Below are 22,473 nucleotides of genomic sequence, written 5' to 3'. Positions count from 1 at the left end.
GAGAGAGAGGAAGAGAGAGGTTTGGTGGAGAGAGAGGGATGAGAGAAAAGTGGGTTTTTGTAGAGACTGAGATAAAGTGACAGAGAGAGGCAAAGAGTGTAGCCTGATTTAAGTGTTGATGGGCTGTCCTGTTTATTGCCTCCCATCACTATATAAAGTATATATACTTTCTCCCACTCCTTCCACCCTCTGTCCCCCTGGTCTTTTGATCTGTATTCTAGGAAGCGACAGGAGGGTGGACCTTTGGTGTTCCCACTGACAGGGTTGTCTAGCCACCATGTTCTCTAAAAGCAGCCTTATAAAACAGCACGTCCTTTGACAGACAATGACTAGTATTTTTGGTACTTGCATGAATTAATTATGAAAAGCAATGACATTACAATGACAATTTTGATTTCTTGGAAATTGAAATTGTCAGTGAGTTTGTTGTTATTTCACTTGATAGGCTTAGATTTTAGATTTCCTGATATCTTTATGTTTAAGGTCAACAGATTTACAGCAGTTTACAGATTCCAAACAATATAAAGGGGCATTTTTTAAGCTCTTCCCATGGTTTTGCAACTGTACTGGAGAACATGTCTGCAGTCAGCTACAAAGAGGGGGAGGGAGGTTCTTCTTCAATCAATTAGCCTATAATTAATATTCTGCAGGGGTGTTAGCCAGCCCCTTTTATTAAATGATGAAAGGGGCTTTTTTTAGTTTATAAATGAATTTTCAAATCTCTTTTCAAAAGGGCACTTTAGGGACTGAGAGGGATTTAGGACCAAGGCTCATGTGTCCTTCAGCACAAAAAAAAACATGCATGCCAGGTTATTACCCCTGCCAATGCCCTTGACCAAGGCCCTGAGCTTGGAACTGGAGTCAGTCCCCAGATGTTGCACTGTGACTGCCCACTGCTCCTAAGGAGTTAGGATGGGTCTAATGCAAAGGGCTAATTTCCCCATCAAAATATTAAGTTAAGTCAATAAAGTAACTTAAAGGCTCAGGGCCTACATGGACCCTACCTCTGCATGTGTATGAAATAAGAGCAATGCCATGACCACATGGTGCTGGCAGCATTGAGTAGCTGGTGGCCATCAGTGACTCTCTACGTTTTAGTGCTGATAATTACTGTTGAGTTCTTCCACCTGGAGGCTGGGCTGTTTGGCTGTGTCTGCTCTTTAGTCCAGTGCAGAGTCTTGAGCATAGCCGTGCCAAGAGTTGAAGCCATTTGTGCTATCAGGCTTTGTTTCAGCGAGTTAGTTTGAATCTATTTATTGTTATGCCAAGCTGTTCTGTGTTAAGGCCAGCCCTAGTTGTAGTGGTATTGCTGGCCATTGTATGTTATTTTGTCTAATCTGAAAATTGAAAAAAAAACATGGTGTACAGGAGTATACTGAGTTCTAGTCTTGGCTGCCAGACTTTTGACTATCAGCATAAAATCTGGTCCACAATGCTCTTTTGACTGACATTCAAAATGACCAATCATAGACCGTTGCTTTGACATGATGTTTAGGGGTGGTCAGTAAGCAGTCAAAACGTGTAGACACTCTTGTGTCTAGTTTGTACTTGCCAATGAGAACAGAGACTTCAGAATCTGTAGGCTAAATAGACAGTGACTAGCAGACCTTAAGTGGCAAACATGAAGAGTGGCTTTGCAAGACTGATATTCAGCCTGCCTGCTTGTCATCCTTGCACTTACAGCAAGATTCAGCTAACAATGAACTCAGCGAGAGGCAAACATTTTCACTCGGTGTGCCAGTACATGAACCAGCTTGCTAACTAACTGAGGAGCACCCAGGAGAGTTTGGTAGTTCCTCCCCGAGTGTCAGAACCCTTCGGCAAGCCACTCTCACTGACTCATTACAGCAGCTCACTTTGAGCATACTGCACTTAAGTGCAGGGCAGCGGAGCCCAGGCAGTAAACCATCATTGTCTGTTCTGCCGGCACCTGCTTTCTGAGCGTAGCCTTCTAGGTTTCTCACTGACAAAGCAAAAATACATTTCATTGTGTTTTTATCTGGGCAGGTTCAGTCCTGAAGTATGGCTGTGTAGGAGAACAGGTTGTCTATCTGTGAGAGCTACACAGCCTTCACAACCAAACATCAGCAGATGTTTGATCATTCAGTCTCCAGACCAGGGGCAGGGCATCATCTTCATGCTGTCAGCCAAGGCAGTGGAATGATAGCCTATGCCATCGAGCTCTGGATCCTGGCAGCAGAGAGGAGCTGGAACGTGGGGTTGCTGAGGGTGGGATTTTATCAGGGCTTATCAGAGGAGATCAAAGATGAGTTTGCTTTCTGGGAGGAGCTCATCAAACTGGGTCTGCACATTGATAGCCGCCTTAGGGAACAGCTCAGAGAGCAAGTATGCTGATCCAATCTTTTCCCTGCGTCCTGCATTATCTAGCTATTCAGCCTGGTACCTCTATTTGCCTTGCCACATCCTCCTCAGTCTACCTCTCCACCACACTATCCTTATGATTGGGAAATAGACTCGTTACCCAGTACTTGCCCTTCCTATGGTCGCCACTACCCTCTCTCTGTTCCGCATACGAAGGCCATTGAGTAGTGCCATTGAGAAGTGCATTAAAGAGACCTTTGCCAACATCCCAATATCCACGGGAGTGGTTGTTCTTCTTCATGGGCAAGAAGGATGGGGATTTTCACCCATTACACATGATTTAACAGCATCACTATTAAAAGCAAGTATCCTCTTCCCTTGCTGGCCTCTGCTTTTGAGCACCTCTCTGGTACCACCATATTCACTAGGCTGGACGTACAACGTACGCCTGCCACCCAGTGTAGAATAAAGAGTGGAAGATGGTGTTTAATACTCAGACTGGGCACTCTGAACACCTCATCATGCCCTTAAGTCTCTCTATCATCCCTGCTATCTTCCAGGCTCTGGTAAGTGATGTGCTGAAGGGCATGCTGGACCAATATTTTTCTTTTTACCTGGACAACGTCTACTCCCAGACTAGGGAGAGAAACTTCCAGCAGGTGCTCCAGAGCTTGCATAGCAGCCATTCGTATGTCGAACCAGAAGTGTTGCACCCCATCCAAGTCACCTTCATTTGATACATCATTGCCCTTCTTTACAAACACTGTTTAAATATTCTGGTTATTGCAGTAAAATAATTAGCCTAAAGGGATCATTTTGGGTCTTTATACATGGGAAATTTGGCAAAACAAAAGTTAAACCAAGATAATTCAGGGAATTCAATGTTGCAATTGTTTTGCTTACTGCCATGACACTAAATGGTACCACCTTCACTCTGAAAACCTGAAGCTGCAGGACTGTCCTGTCCTCCCTGCAAAATGTATGTCAGGATGTCAGCGTCCCAGTTTGATGCATTGCTCAAATGACGCGTTAGAAAGAAGAGGACCAGTTACCATGATCCCACTGATCCTGCACAGCAAGGGGGACACACACACACACACACACACACACACACACACACACACAACTTATGCTACAGAAAAAATATACGCCGCATGTGAGATTTCATTGACAGATGTGGGAAAAAAATGCAGAAAATTCTTCTACCTCTTATTTATTTATATTTTCTTATTTCTATTTCTATTTTCTTGTTATCTTTTATCTTGTTAGTTTTTCTTTACTAGAGTGTGAGTGTCTGTAATAGGGCCCAGTTTCTCCTCGGGGATGAATACAGTGTTCTGGTTCCGATTCTGAAACTCGAAACTGTTCCAAAAGCATTATGACGGGTCACTTTTTGGGGAGTTGGGGTGTAAAGTTAATGTTCAAGGCATGAGGTGGTGTTTATTTTTTAACGTGGGAAATATTCAAATGAAAAATTTGGATGTAGCCTCATCTGTTTTTAAATGAGTGTTTGAAGGATTTTAATTTGCCACTGTATGATTGCCAGCAGTTGGCTACTGTCTGTCAGTCAGTTAAATCCAGTAAAACTGAGAAGTTTTCTATTTGATTGTGTGTACTCAATAAGCATTGCCAACACATGTCAATTAGATGGTCAACCCGGAAAAAAATGGAAAATAAGTGATCATGTCAGCCTGGAGGGATGTGATCACTGTTAGCAGTTTCCACTGCGTGAAGATATGACCTACATCTGTAATCTTACCTGGAAGGGAACACAATATAGGTTAGCACGGTCGCCTCACAGCAAGAAGGTCCTGGGTTCGAGCCCCGGGGTAGTCCAATCTTGGGGGTCATACCGGGTCGTCCTCTGTGTGGAGTTTGCATGTTCTCCCCGTGTCTGCGTGGGTTTCCTCCAGGTGCTCCGGTTTCCTCCCACAGTCCAAAGACATGTAGGTCAGGTGAATTGGCCGTACTAAATTGTCCCTAGGTGTGTGTGTTTGTGTGTGTGTGTGTGTGTGTGTGTGTGTGTGTGTGTGTGTTGGCCCTGTGATGGTCTGGCGGCCTGTCCAGGATGTCTCCCCGCCTGCCGCCCAGTGACTGCTGGAATAATCCCCAGCATCCCCGTGACCCTGAGAGCAAGATAAGCGGTTCAGATGATGGATGGATGGATAATTGTGGCAGAATGTAATTGGAAATCTGGAGTAAGCCAAATGAAGACGCGAACCAAACTAAAATACCACCCAGGGGGAAGTCATCACCCCTGAGACGTTTGCTCCGGGGAATGCGTTTCTACAGGTTTATCAGCTGGGTTAACAGCACTGAGGACAGTCTTATCTGTACATGAGGCTGATGTGGTCACATGAGGAGCGTGTGTTTCTGTGTCAGGTGAGTCCGGGCAAGGGGTTGTTGTGTTTTTCACGTGAGCATCCAGGATTTGCTCCATGATGGAGATATTATAGTTCACTTGTGTTCTTCAGTTTCATGCCCCGGCAATAAAAATGGTGTCGCAGTGTAACTGCACCATTCACAGTCTGTTTAAAATGTATAGGTTCTGTATCATACTGAAGTCCTGCTCAACGTACCCCGGGCAGCCTGTCTCTCCAGAGTTACTGTTGTTCTCAGCTTCATATCTCATGTTTATGTAGTACCACAACGTGTGTGGAGGAGTGAGATGATCCGGCGGCCCGAGGCACCATGCGGAGAATAGTCAAATTTACATCATCAGTGTGTTGTACGCTATGCGGTTCAACCAACTGTAAACATTTTAAAGAAAATTATTTTTTCAGCCCTTTTATTTTAGCCGGCAAAAGCATCACAGAGTTTTGATTATTTGTATTGTAGTGAATTCGGGGGGGCAACCGCAGGAACCGCCGCAGCCGGGACGCGAACCCATTCTCCCGCACCGCTAACCGCTCGACTAAAGGGTCTGACCCCTTAGCCAAGGGCTACCGAGCCTATTCATCCGTGATCGTTACATTGCCCCCTTCCTTCGGGATTTGCATCCAATCGCCACAGCCAGGATGTGCACCTGTGGGTCCCGCACCGCAAGCGAGAACTTTAACCAGTCGACTAAAGGGTCCGACCCGTTAACCACGGGCTAACGTGTCTACTTATCCATGCACGTTGTCTACTTATCCCCCCTTCTGACACAAATGTAGCGAATTCGGGGGGCAACCACAGGAACCGCCGCAGCCGGGACGCGAACCCATATCTCCCGAACCGCGGGAGACATCGCTAACCGCTCAACTAAAGGATCCAACCTCTTAGCCATCCGTGATCATTACAGTATAATATGATCGCAAAAACCCGTATGAGCCGCCATTCTTGCAACCCGCTCGTCATGTGGCTGGGAGGTTCGTATCCCAGACTCGCCGTAACCGGTCACGGCCAGAGCGTCCACGGGATAAGGCATTCATTTGGCCACCCTTAACCCTGGTGATGGTGGGTGTGGATCGGTGTAGTGTTCGGGGACTCGTCGTTCTCCAGCGACCCCTCTGGCCCATCCCGGCGCCTGCAGCCAAGCAACCGAAAGCATTCTCCCTACGTCTCCTTCGCGGCCTGAAGGTAATGCAATCCAGACAAAGCTTCAGTGTGTAAAATAGCGAGAGCAGCCAACACGAGTTTGAAGGAAGCTGGTGTTACGACTCTCTCCTTCCTGTGGAAACGTGAGCCAGGGGAGTTATTCGACAAGAGTTCCGGCCATATGCCATTGGGTTAATCGGGTGGGATAAGGGGAAAAACTAGAAATAAATTTATAAAAAAAAAACGTATGAGACAATACTACAGTCAGATATGTATAGCCTCTGCTCAGTGAGCATACTGATAGCTTGGATTTTATCAGCTTCATTTTCATAACACCAACCTAACAATTTTATTTTCAAGCGATTTAGCCCCTTCCAGAGTCTGTGAGGAGACTTTTACATGTACCCCCCACGCCTCACGTCCATCCTCCCCCGTCTGTTTCCACCCACACAGACTGTTCACTTAATCCCATATGGTGGTGCTGTTATTGTGTCACACAAAGATTATCCAGATTATCACACAGCATCTGCAAAAAAAAAATGTCTGTTCTGTGTCCACTGGGACACCTTGAGGAAGCCATTACCATTCCCCTTTCCTCCGCCCACCCCAGAAAAAATGTGGTGCTGATACAAAAAAATAAAACCTGCTGGCTGGTATTATCCCTCTAATGCCTCCTCTGCTATCCTCACTCTTTACCTCCCTTTCACCTCCGTGTCGCTTCTCTGCTTTTCTTCGACTGCTGCCCCCCTCACCCCCCACCCCCTTCTCCCTCTCCCTCTTTCTGCTTGCCTGGCTCACCGGCTGTCCCTTTAGAGCCAGCATTGTCCAGAAGAGAGTCATCTACTTCCAGGATGAGGGCTCCCTCACCATCCGGCTCTGTGAGAAAGGTAACGGCAGGCGCCCATCCCACATCCGCTGTCGTCATCTGTTCACTTCTTCATCAACGCTCCGTCATCCCTCTTTCAGTCTGCTGCCTTTTTGTTTCATCACATCATTTTGTATAGCATTTCATACAACATTCCACATAATGCTGGAAAACTCCATTATCGTAACACAAACATTTTCCTGCTGCTCAGATGTGTGTGTGTGTGTGTGTGTTTTACTGCTGAGCCGTACCAAAGCTTTTCAGTTGCCTCGGATTTAAAAAAAATGGCTCCAAAAACTAAATAAATAGTTATGAAACAGGAGGAGGGGGGTGTCCGGGTGGCGTGGCGGTCTATTCCGTTGCCTACCAACACAGGGATCACCGGTTTGAATCCCCGTGTTACCTCCGGCCTGGTCGGGCGTCCCTACAGACACAATCGGCCGTGTCTGTGGATGGGAAGCCGGATGTGGGAATGTGTCCTAGTGACCAGAGGAGGCACTAGTGCCTCCTCTGGTCGGCCGGGGTGCCTGTTCGGGGGGGAGGTGGAACTGGGGGGAATAGCGTGATCCTCCTATGTGCTATGTCCCCCTGGAGAAACTCCTCACTGTCAGGTGAAAAGAAGTGGCTGGTGACTCCACATGTATTGGAGGAGGCATGTGGTAGTCTACAGCCCTCCCTAGATCGGCAGGGGGGGTGGAGAAGCGACCAGGGATGGCTCAGAAGAGTGGGGTAATTGGCCAAGTAGAACTGGGGAGAAAAAGGGGGATAATCAAAAAAAAAGAAATGATGCGAAATGTTGTTGCTCTTAATGACATTTATGATTTTAAAGAATATTTCATCTTGAAGCTTTCTGTTACTGTCACAGCTACTGTTTTTTTTTCCCCCACCCAAATCTGATTATGTAGATGAAATGTTGTATTTTCAGGTTAAACTTAATTTCTGTTGTAGTTCTTTGACCTTGTTCTTCAAGGTTTAGTTCACACTTTTGTAGGTACTTAAATTGCAAAGGTTGATTTGAAAGTTGTTCAGTTTTCTTCAGAACCAATTAGTGGCTCATGATTATTTAAATGGTGGCATGGTGGTGCAGTGGTTAGCGCGGTCACCTCACAGCAAGAAGGTTCTGGGTTCGAGCCCCAAGGTAGTCCAACCTTGGGGGTCGTCCCGGGTTGTCCTCTGTGTGGAGTTTGCATGTGCTCCCCGTGTCTGTGTAGGTTTCCTCCGGGGGCTCCAGTTTCCTCCCACAGTCCCAAGACATGTAGGTCAGGTGAAACGGCCATACTAAATTGCCCTTAGGTATGAGTGTGTGTGTGTGTGTGTGTGTGTGTGTGTGTGTGTGTGTGTGTGTGTGTGTGTGTGTGTGTGTGTGTGTCGGCCCTGTGTGATGGCATGGCGGCCTGTCCAGGGTGTCCCCCTGCCTGCTGCCCAATGACTGCTGGGATAGGCTCCAGCATCCCCGCGACCCTGAGAGCAGGATAAGCGGTTCGGATAATGGATGGATGGATGGATGTTCATCGTCCTTCATATGTGATTATAATACACTTTTATAAAAGTGTGTTGTGTGTGTGACTTTTTCGTGTGTCTTAAAAACTAGTTATTTAGTGGTTATGTGTTGTGTTGAAGACAGCAGCTTTACAACTCTGTACAGGCAGCTTTCAGTTATTTTCCTGCTTAATGCTTATCTTGTTTACCCACCAAATCTGTGTTTCTGCTGTGTGTGTGTGTGTGTGTGTGTGTGTGTGTGTGTGTGTGTGTGTGTGTGTGTGTGTGTGTGTGTGTGTGTGTGTGTGTGTGTGTACATGTGTGTGTTCTCTCCTCCTGTAGAGCCGGTGTATGGTGGTGCCACAGCTGCCCCTGCCACGGAGTGTTGTGCATGTGGGACAGCCAAGTACAGACTCACTTTCTATGGCAACTGGTCTGAGAAAGTGCATCCTAAAAACTACCCCAGTGGGTTCAAACTATACACACACACACACACACACATACACACAGGCATTCACACGTACATGTCAGCTTCAGCAAAAGTGACTGCTCAATAATAATAATAACAATAATAATAAAAATATTAATAATAATGATGATATAATAATAAAAATAATAACAATGATAATAATAATGATAATGATGTGTGTGTGTGTGTGTGTGTGTGTGATGAAGAAGGGGCTAAGCCGTGTGACTGTTGTGGTGAAGAGGGGTGATGAGGGAGCTGAGCCGGGAGGAAAAGCTCTCAATTTACCAGTCAGTCTTCGTTCCATCCCTCACCTATGGTCATGAGCTTTGGGTAGTGACCGAAAGGGTGAGATCGCGGATACAAGTGGCTGAAATTAGTTTCCTCCGTAGGGCGTCTGGGCTCAGCCTTAGAGATAGGGTGAGGAGCTCGGACATCCGGAGGGAGCTCGGAGTAGAGCCGCTGCTCCTTCGCATCGAAAGGAGCCAGTTGAGATGGTTCAGGCATCTGATTAGGATGCTTCCTGGGCGCCTTCCTTTGGAGGTTTATCGGGCACGGCCAACTGGGAGGAGACCCTGGGGTAGATCCAGAACTCGCTGGTGGGACTACATGTCCAATCTGGCCTGGGAATGCCTTGGGATCCCCAGGAGGAGCTGGAGGGTGTTGCTGGGGAGAGGGATGTCTGGAGTGCCCTACTTAGCTTGCTGCCACCACGACCTGACCCCGAAAAAGCGGCTGAAAATGAGATGAGATTAAAAGATGATAATAATAATGATGATGATGATGATGATAATAATAAGAGAGCCTCAACAAGAGATTCAGTTTACTTTGTCAGAAAATAAGGAAGGTGGCCCCATTACACTAGTCCACATTTAACTTAAAAGCACTGGAACACAGCAACTGTGTGTGTGTGTGTGTGTGTGTGTGTGTGTGTGTGTGAGAGAGAGAGAGAAAGATGGAGAGAGAGAGAGAGAGTGTGTGTGTGTGTGAGAGAGAGCGAGAGAGAGAGTGTGTGTGTGTGTGGGGGGACAATCTTTAGAAACGGTACGCATTGTTTACAGCAGGAAGCTGAGGGACTACCATAGGAAAGAACTGGTTTTATTTGGAAAGAAGAAAAGACAGCAAGCAAGACCTTTATTTATTTATTAGTAATTCAGTTAATAAGTCCTTCATTCACTCACTCACTGTTTCAGCTAGACATGTATTTAGTCCGACTTGTCTAAAACAGAAACCAACATTTTTCCATCTGTGTCTTCCTGCTGTGGGCGTGCAGGACGGGCCAACCACTGGTCAGCGCTGATTGGAGCGTCGCACTCAAGAAGCTACGTGCTGTGGGAGTACGGGGGCTACGCCAGCGAGGGGGTCCGTCAGGTTGCTGAGCTGGGGTCTCCTGTTAAGATGGAGGAGGAGATTCGACGGAAGGTAGGGTCGACGTCGGTCTTGGCGATGGCTTTCCTCGCACCTCATTCTTACAGCTGGACTGATGGGGTGGGTGTATGTTATGAGCTGCATGTTCTGGTTTCACAGTCTCACCTGGTTTGTCAGGTTTTTATGTCTGTGTTGTTTCCTTTTTCAAAGAAGGTTGAATCAGTGCATCTGGACACAACATTTATTGATTGATTGATTGGATCCCCCCCCCTTTTTTTTTCTCCCTAATTGTACCCGGCTAATTACCCCATTCTTCCGAGCCGTTCCGGTTGCTGCTTCACCCTCTCTGCCAATCCAGGGAGGGCTGCAGACTACCACATGCCTCCTCTGATACCTGTGCAGTTGCCAGCTGCTTCTTTTCAGCTGACAGTGAGGAGTTTCGCCAGGGGGACATAGCGTGTGGGAGGATCATGCTATTCCCCCCAGTTCCCCCTCCCCCCTGAACAGGTGCCCCGAGTGACCACAGGAGGTGCTGGTGCAGCGACCAGGACGTACTGACATCCGGCTTCCCACCCGCAGACACGGCCAATTTTGTCTGTAGGGACGTCTGACCATGCCGGAGATAACACGGGATTCAAACCGATGATCCCCATGTTGGGACACAACGTTTATTGAGAGAAACATTTCATCACTCATCTAAGTGACCTCTTCAGTCTCAACTGACTGCAGGTATCCCCACCCTTATAAACAATACAGTGACATATAGCGACCCAAACCAACGACCTGTTTCATATGCAGATTGTCATGGTCTGTGATCTGGGCTCTCCCATCCCCTGATTGGTGTTTTAATCCACCTGCACCCATGTTCCTGAATGACCCGGATTGCTCGGCTTCACTCAATCTCCCCTGTCTCCGATTGGCTGGTCAGTTCCTGCGCACCTGCAGCCAATCTCCCTGATTGGCCTCCCCTGGGTATATATGTCCCTTGGTTGCTCTGGCGTTGTGTTGGGTCGCCTCAGTCACACACTGACACACACAGAAACTTCTGTTTGCCAGAGTGCAGCGTCTGTGTCAGCTTTCCCCGTATTCTGTTCCTACCGTATGTAAGTTTGGTTTTGTTACTGCTGTGAGCTTTCGCTGCTGTTCGTACCTACTATTTGTCGTTTTCCCTGTAATAAAAGAGTTGTAAAAACCAGTTGCCTCCACCGTCTGCACTTGGGACCTCTCACTTCTACATCCGTGACAGTACAACCCGACCAGTATGGACTCAGCAGATGGTTCAACGTACCGGAGACAGCGTAGGCCGAGGCCGGTGTCTGGGGCAAATGGCCTCTGGCGAGGGGTTGTTCAGCTGGATAACCAGCAGCCTGCCTCCCAGTCTGCTGGCAGTGAACCCATTAGCCGCCAGCCTGCCTACTACCTGGCAAACCACCGATCGAGGGGTGGTGCCGAGCAGGCTCCAGCCCTGGACCTATTCTAGGAAACCCGTCTAGCCAGAGGAGGTCCCCGGAGTCTCCACCAGTCCCATGTTCCTCGTCAGCCGGCCAACGTCCTGTCTGACTACCAGTCGCCGGCCACACCGGCCGACTCCTTCTACAGGTTCCTGTTCGGCTGGCCACCTCAGATGACCTGTTGGGCTCGGCTGCCTGGCATACCCAAGGCTCAACTGCCCAGCGTCTGTGACTGCAGCTGCCCAGCATCCTTGGGGTGCTTCCGAAGCCTGTTCCTCAAGCGGCTGCCAGGGCACCTCCAAAGCCTGTTCCCCGAGCAGCTGCCAGGGCGCCTCTGAAGCCTGTTCCCCGAGCAGCTGCCAGGGCGCCTCTGAAGCCTGTTCCCCAAGCGGCTACCGGGGCACCTCCGAAGCCTGCTCCATGAGCAGCTGCCGGGCTGCCTCCGAGTTCTGTTTTCCGAGCCGCCGTCCCGCTGCCTCTGAGTTCTGTGTCCCCTGCAGCCGTCCCGCTGCCTCTGGAGTCTGTTTTCCACGCGCCCTCCAGCCACGGCAGTACTGTTGGCGTCATCCATCTGCCCATCTGCCGGAGTTTCTCTGCTTCCTGGTCGCCCTCCTGATCGGTCCCAGCCCTCGGGCCGCCCGCCTGAGATCCCTGGGCTCCTCCTCTCCCTGCTGGGTACTCTGGGTCCTTTGGTTTTGGGATGTCTGGAATCCGCCCCTTGAGAGGTGGTCCTGTCATGGTCTGTGATCTGGGCTCTCCCATCCCCTGATTAGTGTTTTAATTCACCTGCGCCCATGTTCCTGAATGATCCGGATTGCTCGGCTTCACTCAACCTCCCCTGTCTCCGATTGGCTGGCCGGTTCCTGCACCCAATCTCCCTGATTGGCCTCCCCTGGGTATATATGTCCCTTGGTTGCTCTGGCACTTTGTCGGGTCGTCTCACTCACACACTGAGACACACAGAAACTTCTGTTCGCCAGAGTGCCGCGTCTGTGTCAGCTTTCCCCGTTGTCTGTTCCTACCGTGTGTAAGTTTGGTCTTGTTACTGCTGTGAGCTTTCCCTGCTGTGCGTACCTACTATTTGTCATTTTCCCTGTAATAAAAGAGTTGTCAGAACCGGTTACCTCCACCGTCTGCACTTGGGTCCTCTCACTGCTACACCCGTGACACAAATTAGCGTGAGCATTAACTGGAGCTACAATGGCCATCTCTACTATTCACAGAGGATTGGGGAATAGTTGCAATCACAGCATTGTAAGATGGTGACAGACGTACTCTTAGCCCCTCCCCCCTGGTTCAGGGATGGTCGTTCCCTCTTCACATAGATGGCCTCTTTGTTCAAACCAGCGTTCCTCCCCATCAAGGATGTGCACATGCTCATCCTTGAAAGAGTGGCTCCTGTGTTGTGCCATCCTCTTGGCGAGCGTCTGTTTGGTTCCCTTGATGTACAAGTCACAGCAATCCTCCTGGTACTTAACAGTGTACTCTATATTGCTCTGTTTGTGCTGGGGGACCTGATCCTTGGAGTGGACCAACTTTCTCGCACAGCGTGTTTTGGGGGTTTGAAAGCAACTGAGACGCAGTGTTTGTAAAATACTTGTCTCAACTATTCAGACACTCCTGCCACATACAGATTCACCGCTGGTTAACTCTTAGACAGCTGTTGTCCTTCTCCTCCCTTTGATTGGCTGGTGCACTGTCTGGGCATCTTCCTGGCTTTGACAAACACCCAGTTCAGATTCTTCTCCTTCTTTCAGCTTTTTCCCTGTTTCTCAGGGGTCGCCACAGCGGATTTTATGGTTTCCATCGGTACCCTGTGAGGGCACAGCACCATGGCGGCCGTTGTTAACCTGGCCCTCGACCGATCTGGTATGGTCTTGTCAATCCGCATAATGATTTGGCAAAATTTTTACATTGGATGTCCTTCCTGACACAACCACTAACCCTATGGACTGGGGCACAGTAACGCTCTGGGTGCCATCTCAGTATTCATGGACTTATGCCCATGCCTGTCACCATTAAATGCCCCGTTAGGATAACCACACTTAACCAGGGCATGTTTAATGTGGGATTTCTGTCCTTCCCCGGCCGCTGTGTCGGTGGGGGCGTTGTCTGCTTGGTGGTACTGGTCGTTGGTTTGGGTCGTCATTGTATTGTTTATAAGGGTGGGGACATCTGCTGTCAGTTGAGACTGAAGAGGTCACTTAGTTGAGTGATGACACGTATCTGTCAATAAACGTTGTGTCCAGTTGAACTGATTCAACTTCCTGTGGTTTCAGCTGAAAGAGTGTATGAGTTTGAAAGGGTTCGGAAATTAGTGAACAATTAAAAACAAAATTGGTGTTTCAAGAAATGTTGTTTTCCTTGAGAAGGGGTGAAACAGGTAAGCAAAAACAGGCTTCAAACCGACAAATAAGTGGAAGGTGATCAAATTATTGTACTCATTTTGTAGCTCTCTTCAATACACATACAGTAGAGGCATGAAAATTATGTCTCTCCATGCCTGCCCCTGTTGTCTGTCTGTCTGTTGTCTGCCTGTCTGTTGTCAGAGGCCATTGCAACACACACTGCAAAGTTAACAAAGGCTCTGATAACATGAGAAACACTCATTAAAAATATTAAACATGTGACACGTGTGTGCAAACACACAGGCAAACATGAAGCCGCACATTTATGCATGCTGGCCTCAAAACACACACACACACATGCATTTTTATATTTTCTTGTGAAACTATGCATAATATTTTCCTGATGGATGTGCAGCAGGGTGAAAATTGTCATTGCCACACACAGCGTAGGGTGAGACATTTACATACAGACACACGGTGCATCCGTAAACTTTCACCCATCGTCCTCTCTGCCATTTCGACAAAAAGTATGCACGGTCTAGAAAAGCGTGTGCTTTTATGGCATATTGCTGAAGCCGTGAACGTTGGACTCGTCTTGATGTTAGATTCCGTTCAAACGCGCCAGCAAGCTGTGAACCGTCAGGAGGGAGCCGGGGCTGCAGGGAATCAAGATGTTTTTGGAGGACGTCCACTGGATTCCTCCTTGAGAGAACTGGGCCGTGAGGTTGAATAATGAAAGCATCACACACACACGGAGCAATGTGTGACAAAACCTGTCTGACGTGTGTGTTTGTGCGTGTGTGTGTGTGTGTGTGTGTGTGTGTGTGTGTGTGTGTGTGTGTGTGTGTGAGCATGCTCATGTGCAGAATAATGTTTGCACTGATGTGCAAACGTGTGCGCGTTTTGCTTGTATGGTTGCGGAGAGTGGATTTTCTGCGTGTTTGTGTGTCTGCTTTATGCTGCACTTGGTCTTTGGGTGCTGAGAGGTGTATCATGGCCATTTAGAGGGAAACAATAGTGTGTTGTTAGTGGGCTGTCAGTCTGGTGTGTGGCTGTCAGTTGGGTTTAGGCCGCCGGGCAGAAAGATTAGAGGCTGACAGACAGCCTTAACTCCTCTCTTGGCTGGCCTTGTCTGTGTCTGGCACACGCTGTCCTCACATAATACAAACTTGAGGCTACTTTTATGGAGGAATGACATGGCATGAATGTGTCATGTATATTGGAATGTGTACTGTGGAGTTTGTGGGGGGGGGCATTCAGAGAAGAAGTCCTGAACTTTTTTCAATTTGGGACTCAAAAGACACTTTGTGTCTTGCCCTGCAGCGAGACATTCATGACAACACAGATGATCCCGTATCATGTATTTTATTTTGCCTTAAGCAGTATTATTTATAGGAGCAAGGTCATACAGAGGTGCAAGATTACATGCAACACGTTGCACAGTAGCTGGAGAGAAACGGAGTACAGTTTTTGTTCTGCTGGAACGCCCGGCAATATTTTCCTTTTCTTTAAATCAATTTGTGTGTGTGTGTGTGTGTGTGTGTGTGTGTGTGTGTGTGTGTGTGTGTGTGTGTGTGTGTGTGTGTGTGTATAACTGTGTACTTGCAGATATGCAAGCATTGGTGTAAAAGACGGTATTCAAATCATCTTCGGTGTCTTAAAATCATCTTTCATTGGTTGTTGATACAAGCAAGCCGAGATGCGTTCACACTGTAGCTCCACACTCCTTGCTGGTTCTCCGTAGAGTCCCAAGTTCAAACAGGGTCAGCGCTGAAGTGGCTCCTGTAAAGGTGGAAGCCAGCATGGGTCAGTAATCCCTGTCTTAGCCGAAAATCCCAACCATCCAGAGGAGTAATCAGCTGTGGTGATGTGAAGACAAAGCCTTAAGACCAACTTCTCTTACACAAGCTGAACCTCCGCTCTCCCTCGCTAACACAGCCCCTAAGCCTTGATACAAGACAGACAGACAGGAAGACAGACAGATGGATGAGGGGAGACCTGGAGAACTCACTGTGATGATAAAGCCAGAAGGTGTTGTCTGTTTCAGTGGTTCGCAAGGTCTGCAGTATTCCACAGCACTTTCACATGGCGCTACTGTTTATCCGCCGCTCAGAAGTGTACTACCCGCTTTACTTCTGGAAGTAAGAGGGTACAGTTGTAAGCGGAGCAACTGAATGGACAAGGCCCAGCATGCATAGGCCTGCAGAAAGAATGCGGGATAAAAGTCATTTGAACAAAAGCCCCAGGCAAACCTGACCTCTTTCCACAGCACACAGAGCATTGCGTAGCATGGCACATCAGAGTAAAACTGCAGCTCAGACTTAACTCAGAGGCTGCGACTCTCCAAACCCTGGCACTAGACTTAACAGCACTACATGCAGGTCTTAACACGCTAGCATTCTCCAAGGCTCTCAGAATAACGTGTAAATGATCAAAATGTAAAAGCCAGCAGCTAGATGTGTGAAATGACAAGATTCAATAAAGGACTGGTTGTTAAAATCCCTAGTGTTTGCACTGCAACAGTTTCGATGGGAAATAAACTGGAGATGGCTGCCAAGGTGACATTGCCACCACCAGGACACATTGTCAGTTGTGTACCTCAGCATCACCGGGTGTTTCGGCCTTTTATCACAAGACACCCTCCGCTGAGTCTGGCTCACTGCAGGTTGATCGGTCCTGGGTGTGTGTCTTGTGGTTAGCTGTTAACCCTGGCAGCCCAGATGGCGTCTCTCCTTTTGATCCAGATCCAGTGGCTAGTCCTCTCAGCAGTGTCAGCTAGCTCTTTGATCGCTCTTCTGTGGGCTTGACTCCTAGTTCCCTCAGGAGTTTTGCTGTGGAGCTGGCAACAAAGCCCCTACAACCCACCTCCACAAGGCGCACCTTCACCTTCCAGCCTCTGTCCTCTGCTTCGGCTGCTAGGTTGGAGTACCGCAGCTTCTTACGCTTGTACGCTTCATCGATTGCATCCTCTCAGGGGACTGTCAGCTCGATGATGTAAGCAAGCTGGCAAGAACTGGACCAGAGGACGAGGTCTGGTCGCAAGGTGGTTGTTGCGATCTCTGTCGGGAAGATGAGCTTCTGGCCTAAGTCCACCCGCATTTCCCAATCCCTGGCTGAGTTTAGTGATACTACGTTGGGAAGTGAAGGGTTGGCCTTCAGTTTACTCCCCCCCGAACAAAAGCTGGAAAACGCCAGGGCCCTTCCTGGTTGTTGAAGGGTTGGGCATTGATGGAAACCCTCTTGCGCTCGAGTTCAGCTGCCAAGCACCTGAGCACCTGATTGTGTCGCCAGGTGTATCTGCTTTGGATGAGGCTGGTCTTTCAGCCAACCAAGATGGGCTTGAGGGTTGCTGGGGCTGTACACAGTTGGGCTCTCACTTTAAGAAAAAAACATATTCGATATTCGTGGCAGAATTGTACCCATATTCGAATTTGGATTCGAATTTCCACGTAAAAAACGGTCTTTAAAATGGCAAGACTAAAAATAATCCGTAATTTATTGACCAGTTATTATTTTGATCATGCGTTTTACCATTTGTATCCACAAGAGGGGACAAGCAGACAGACAACATATTTCGGTCGAAGTAATTAGTGAAGTTTAATGCAAATTATGAAGTCAAATGTTGCCATATTTTCAAAAACAATTACCACAGAGTATGCTTCTCAAAAAAGTAATAATGTCAATAATCCTCACGGCAATTGGGCTGCATTCAGCGCTGCCATGGCAATGTAACGTAGGCTACTGACAGAACGTGGCCTATAAGTAGCCTAGGCAAGCCCACCAAACTAAATAACTAAAATAAATAATAATAGTAATAATAAAATAAAAAATAGTGGGTTATGTGGCCTTTGTAAATACGATTATACATAGCCTACACATAGGCCTAACTGGACTGGGAGGCTACAAATTATTCGCCAGGAATATCAACTGGTTAACGTGTTCAGTGTCAAGAGCGGAGCGCTTTTTGTTAACAATATTCCCAGCTGTGGAAAAGACTCGCTCAGAACGCACTGATGTCCCGGGAACACTCAGCTACTTTCTTGCAAGCTGCGCCAGGTGGGGATATTTTGCGCTACCCAGCGTCTTCCACCATAGAAGAGGATTGCTGTCTGCTGACATCGTTGTCTCTCTTCGGCAGGACCACATCTCTTGGTGCAGTACATTTTCTTGGTCGTCTCTCGTCTCGCCCCTTCCCTTGTATGTTTCTCCAAACAGATCGCCCATTGCCGTCAGGGCCGTTTTTCGTGCGTGAGTGTCTGAGCTTAACGAATGCTCATCTGTCCCACTTTCAAATCTCACGGCCATTTCTTCTTTAATGTTTGCGTGCACTTGGTCCTTCTGTTCCTCTGATAAATGCATTAAACTATGAAAGCGGGGATCCAGGTATGTTGCTTTATTCAATAACATGAATGTTGCTTCGTTATTTTTGTCATAACGCTTCCTCAAATCTGTGTCGATCTTTGCGGTCATTTCCCTCAAGCTGGGCATTGCATTAGGAATGGGTGAGCCAAGTTGACACAGTAGTAGTACATGCTGTAAAGGCAATACAGCAGAAGCTGTGGGATATTTGTTAGTTGACAAAGCCTCAGTCGCAATCTTGAACGGTCCAAGTATTTCACGCATCTGTTCGACCATGGACCATTCAGTTGTGGTTAGTTCGAGATTTGACCATTTTTTCTCAAATATTACAGCTGCAACAGCTGCGTGTTGTTCCGATGCCCTGCAGATCATTTCATATGTACTATTCCATCGCGTGATGCAATCATTAATTAATTTATCAGTTTTCAAGCCCAGCAAACGCTGTTTATCCTCCAATAGGTAGCTGTCGGTAGGTGACCTGCCGAAATGTGCGGCTGCTTTCTTTAGCCTGCTAAGTGTCGTGTCTATGGCTCTGACGTCTAGCCCTTTACGTACAGCTAGATTGATTGTATGTGCCATGCAAGGTATGTTAACGGTATCAAGGTACCTCTCCACAGCATTCACATAGTTATGTGCATTGTCTGTTGTGACTGCGATCACCGATTCACGGGGAATGTGAAAATCCCTCAGTGTGCCAGAAATGCACTCCGCGACATTTTCTGCAGTGTGGCTACTTCTCAAGTCTTTCGTTTGTAGGACAAAATCGTTCAGTTCCCATGCCTCCGACATTACGTGTGCTGTAACTGTAACATAAGAGTCTGTGGCTATAGACGTCCACCCATCTGTAGTGAGTGCAATTTCCTTATCGCTTAGTATCTGGCGTACATTTTCACGAGTAGTATCGTAGAGTTTCACAATGTTTTTAGTTATTGTGGTTCTGCTCGGGATAGTGTAACGTGGCTCAATTTCACGGAGAAAATCTTTAAAGCCTCCACCTTCCGCGATGCTTATTGGCCGCATGTCTTTACATATGAATTTGGTGAGTTGTGAAGTGATCGCCTCTTTTCGTGTAGAGGACAGAGCAGCTGAAGGTGAGAAAAACGTTGTCAGCTTGGGTTGTTTAGCAGAGCAGACGCACCAGCAGGGTCCTGCAGGTCTTTGTATTCGGCCGGAGGATGGAACTGCATGTAGGTTGGTCGTGGAACTATGGTATGCTAGTTCACGCTCACATAGTTTGCATATTACCTTGTCCTTGTTTTCAGTCTTTCCATTTACAGTCCAAAAACCAAGGTGTTTCCAAATCGCACTCCTAAGATTCTCTGGAGTGACGATCTTTCTGGTATGCTGATCATCGGGCTCGTTGTCGGCAGCACCAAATTCCTCCATTTTCTCATTTCTGGCTGCAGCCTAGGCCTACGTTTCCGCTCCATGGACTTATGGTTAATGGACTTATGGGTAATTAGAGCTGGAATTCTTGCCGTAGCATACTTTTGGCATTTTTGACATTGATTAATTAATAATTTTAAAGTACAATCAATGTATTTATTATTTATTTATTTATTTATTTATTTATTTATTTATTTATTCAATTCGAATTTCCCCATTTACGTTCGAATCTCATGTTTTTATGCAAATTCGAAATTAAATTCGATATTCGAATATAATGTGACAGCAGTAGTACACAGGGAGCAAGATGGATTCTCTCCAAGCCAGAGATCTAGATTTGTTGGAGAGGGCAGGACATCATATGTGGCTTTGATGATGAAACTCAGCCTGTTTGATTCCATGCGCCAGAGCTCACTCCATGTGAGTTTCATCTTTTCAACACCCTCCCACCTCATCCAGCAGCCCTGTTTGGCTTGTGCTACGGCTTTAGAACATCTGGCTGCTTCTTCCTGTCGGCGAACCTCCTCTACCACCATATTTCGCCGTTCGGTAGTAGTCGCCTTTTGCCAGGTAGGTGTTTTTGTTCCCAGGCCAAGGCCGCCTCTGCCTTGTTGAACATGTCCTACTACGTCTCGGTGGCGTAGGACAGATTTCGCCTCCAGTACAGCTGCAGCTGGTGTCCATTTCTTCCCTGTTGCTAGGGTTGGAGCAACTCCTCTCACTACCGGGTCTCGGGATTCTGTGAGGGACATGTCCAGCCTCACTTTGGCACATTTGAATTCCTCAACAAGGCTGGAAATTGGCAGTGCGAGGGCTCCATTGTCGTAGAGTCTAACACTGCTGGGGCACTTTGGCATGAAGGACTCCGTGGTTGTTTCATAGCACGTTTGCTGGAGAAGGGCTCCCTTTAGAAATGCTTTACCGTGAACTAGGTTTGAAAAATTAATATATTTCAGATATTCCCCCATTAATATTTTACAGATATTGTAATCGCATGCCAGCAATAATTTTTCCATGAGCTACATTTTTAAGCAATGAATGGGCACTTTAGAGCTGAGATTTTGTTGTTGTTGAGTCAGCTAGCATTGGCATCTAAAGATTAAAAAAGGCAGAAAAGTGTCTTTTTGTTCATAGGAAGTAGGGCTGGTCGATATGACCTGAAATTCATATTGCGGTATAAATTGAATCCTTTCACGGTAACGGTATATATCGCGATATAAATTTAAATGTAAAAATTATAATGGAAGTTTTTCTGAATGGGTTATATAGACCCTTAGCAAAGCTAAATTGATAATAAATAAATAAATAAAAAACAAAAACAGATATAATGTAATTTTGAGAACATTTATTGTGCAGATCTCAAAACTCAAAATTAAAACTCAGCACATTATGTTGCAAAATAGTGCAAACGAACACAAATAACATTGCTGATATTTTAAATAAAAACAGTACAACAGGCTGTTTTCTATAATGCAAAATAGTGAAAATTTTGTCAACAACCATTGCTCACTTCTTCAAGAACACAAAAATAAAGTGGATATTGTAAACAGTACTTCAAGTACAACAGGTTGTTTTCTGTAATGCAAAATAGTGCAAAAGTTACCAAACACTAATTTTTCTACATCTTAAAGAACACAAAAATAAAATAGATACTCTAAATAACACTACTTCAAGTACAACAGGCTTTTGTTCTATAGTGCAAAAGTGTTACTCAACACCAAATTTCTCAAGTTGCAGATATTTTTAAGAAAGAAATACTTAAAGTACACTTAGCATCTTTTCAGTTAAGAAAAAAAGCAGCATATTTCAAATTAAAATCAAGCTGCAAACACAAACACTAAACTTTGGTGTTTACTCCAGTTCACTTGCTTCGTGAGGCTGATATAAGGCTCCATGGTGCGACTCGACCACAAGTCCGTAGTAGTTGCGAAATACTTTAATTCACGGAGGTCTTTTTCAACTGTCTCTCAGAGCTGGCCATACAGTTTGGGCATTTCTGTCTCATTAAAGTACTTGCGGCTCGGCACTACGTATCGTGGATCAAGGGTTTTAATCATGTCTTGAAACCCGCTGCGTTCTACTGTTTGGAAAGGGACCATTTCTTTGCATAAGTGTATCGTAATGGCTTTTTTTTAAAAATTTTTTTTAATGTATTTCTGATTTTTCACTTTTTCTCCCAATTTAGTGGCCAATCGATCCCTATTTTAGTTCAAACAGCCGCCCTCGTACTACATGCGTTTGCCAACTGCGTCTTGCCGGCCGGCAGTCTCGAAGGAGACGTCTCGCCACTTTCGTGACAAGGCGAATCCAGGCCGAACCACTGTTTTTTTCCGACACACACAGAGATGCATTCATGTGACGAACACAAGCCGACTCCACCCCCCTCCTGAAGACAGCGTTGCCAATTACTGCTGCTTCATTGAGTCCGGCCATAGTCGGAGTAATGGCTTTTGTAATATCAGTCCAACACTTACTCTTTTTATCATAGGGAGTACTCTTCGAAAAAGCTTGCGCAATAGAGGTCTGCGGTTGGGTAGTAGGGCAAACTTTTTTCTTCCCTCCTGTGTTCGGAGACTGACTGGGCATTTGAGTCGAGCGCATCCTCTGGCTCTCCTCATACTCGAGGACATTTTTTGTTTTTAGATGGTAGAACAAATTGCTCATGTTACTTTGTTTGCAGGCACTGTCATTCGACACATCTTGCAAATGACATTTTTCTGCTTACTATCCGACTTTTTAAATCCGAACCAAGTCCAAATCACTGACGTAGCACCGGTTTTTTTTAACCAGCTCCTCCTGCTCCGTGGTCTCTGTGCTTGAAGCCATTGTCACACTGAGGCAGATGCGATGACGTCATCAACAAGCGTTATCACGATTGTTCGGTAGAGTCCAAATCTCTACCGTAGGCCA

At 46.8% G+C, this 22,473-nt stretch overlaps 1 protein-coding gene across 2 annotated transcripts in view; it reads left to right on the top strand.

Moving 5' to 3' along the window:
* Nucleotides 1-22,473, top strand: part of spon1b (spondin 1b) — a 186,086-nt gene that overhangs the window by 53,475 nt on the left and 110,138 nt on the right. For both annotated transcript variants that reach the window (XM_056281273.1, XM_056281272.1), the window contains exons 4-6: nucleotides 6,655-6,728; nucleotides 8,528-8,650; nucleotides 9,925-10,073. In XM_056281273.1, coding sequence (XP_056137248.1) covers nucleotides 6,655-6,728; nucleotides 8,528-8,650; nucleotides 9,925-10,073 — 346 coding nt within the window. The remainder of the gene's footprint in view (nucleotides 1-6,654; nucleotides 6,729-8,527; nucleotides 8,651-9,924; nucleotides 10,074-22,473) is intronic.

The sequence above is a fragment of the Lampris incognitus genome, chromosome 6, assembly GCF_029633865.1.
Source record: "Lampris incognitus isolate fLamInc1 chromosome 6, fLamInc1.hap2, whole genome shotgun sequence".
In the NCBI taxonomy this organism is placed as follows: Eukaryota; Metazoa; Chordata; class Actinopteri; order Lampriformes; family Lampridae; genus Lampris; species Lampris incognitus.
The sequence above is the reverse complement of the archived record's forward strand: the minus strand, read 5'-3'. Positions and strand labels throughout refer to the sequence as shown.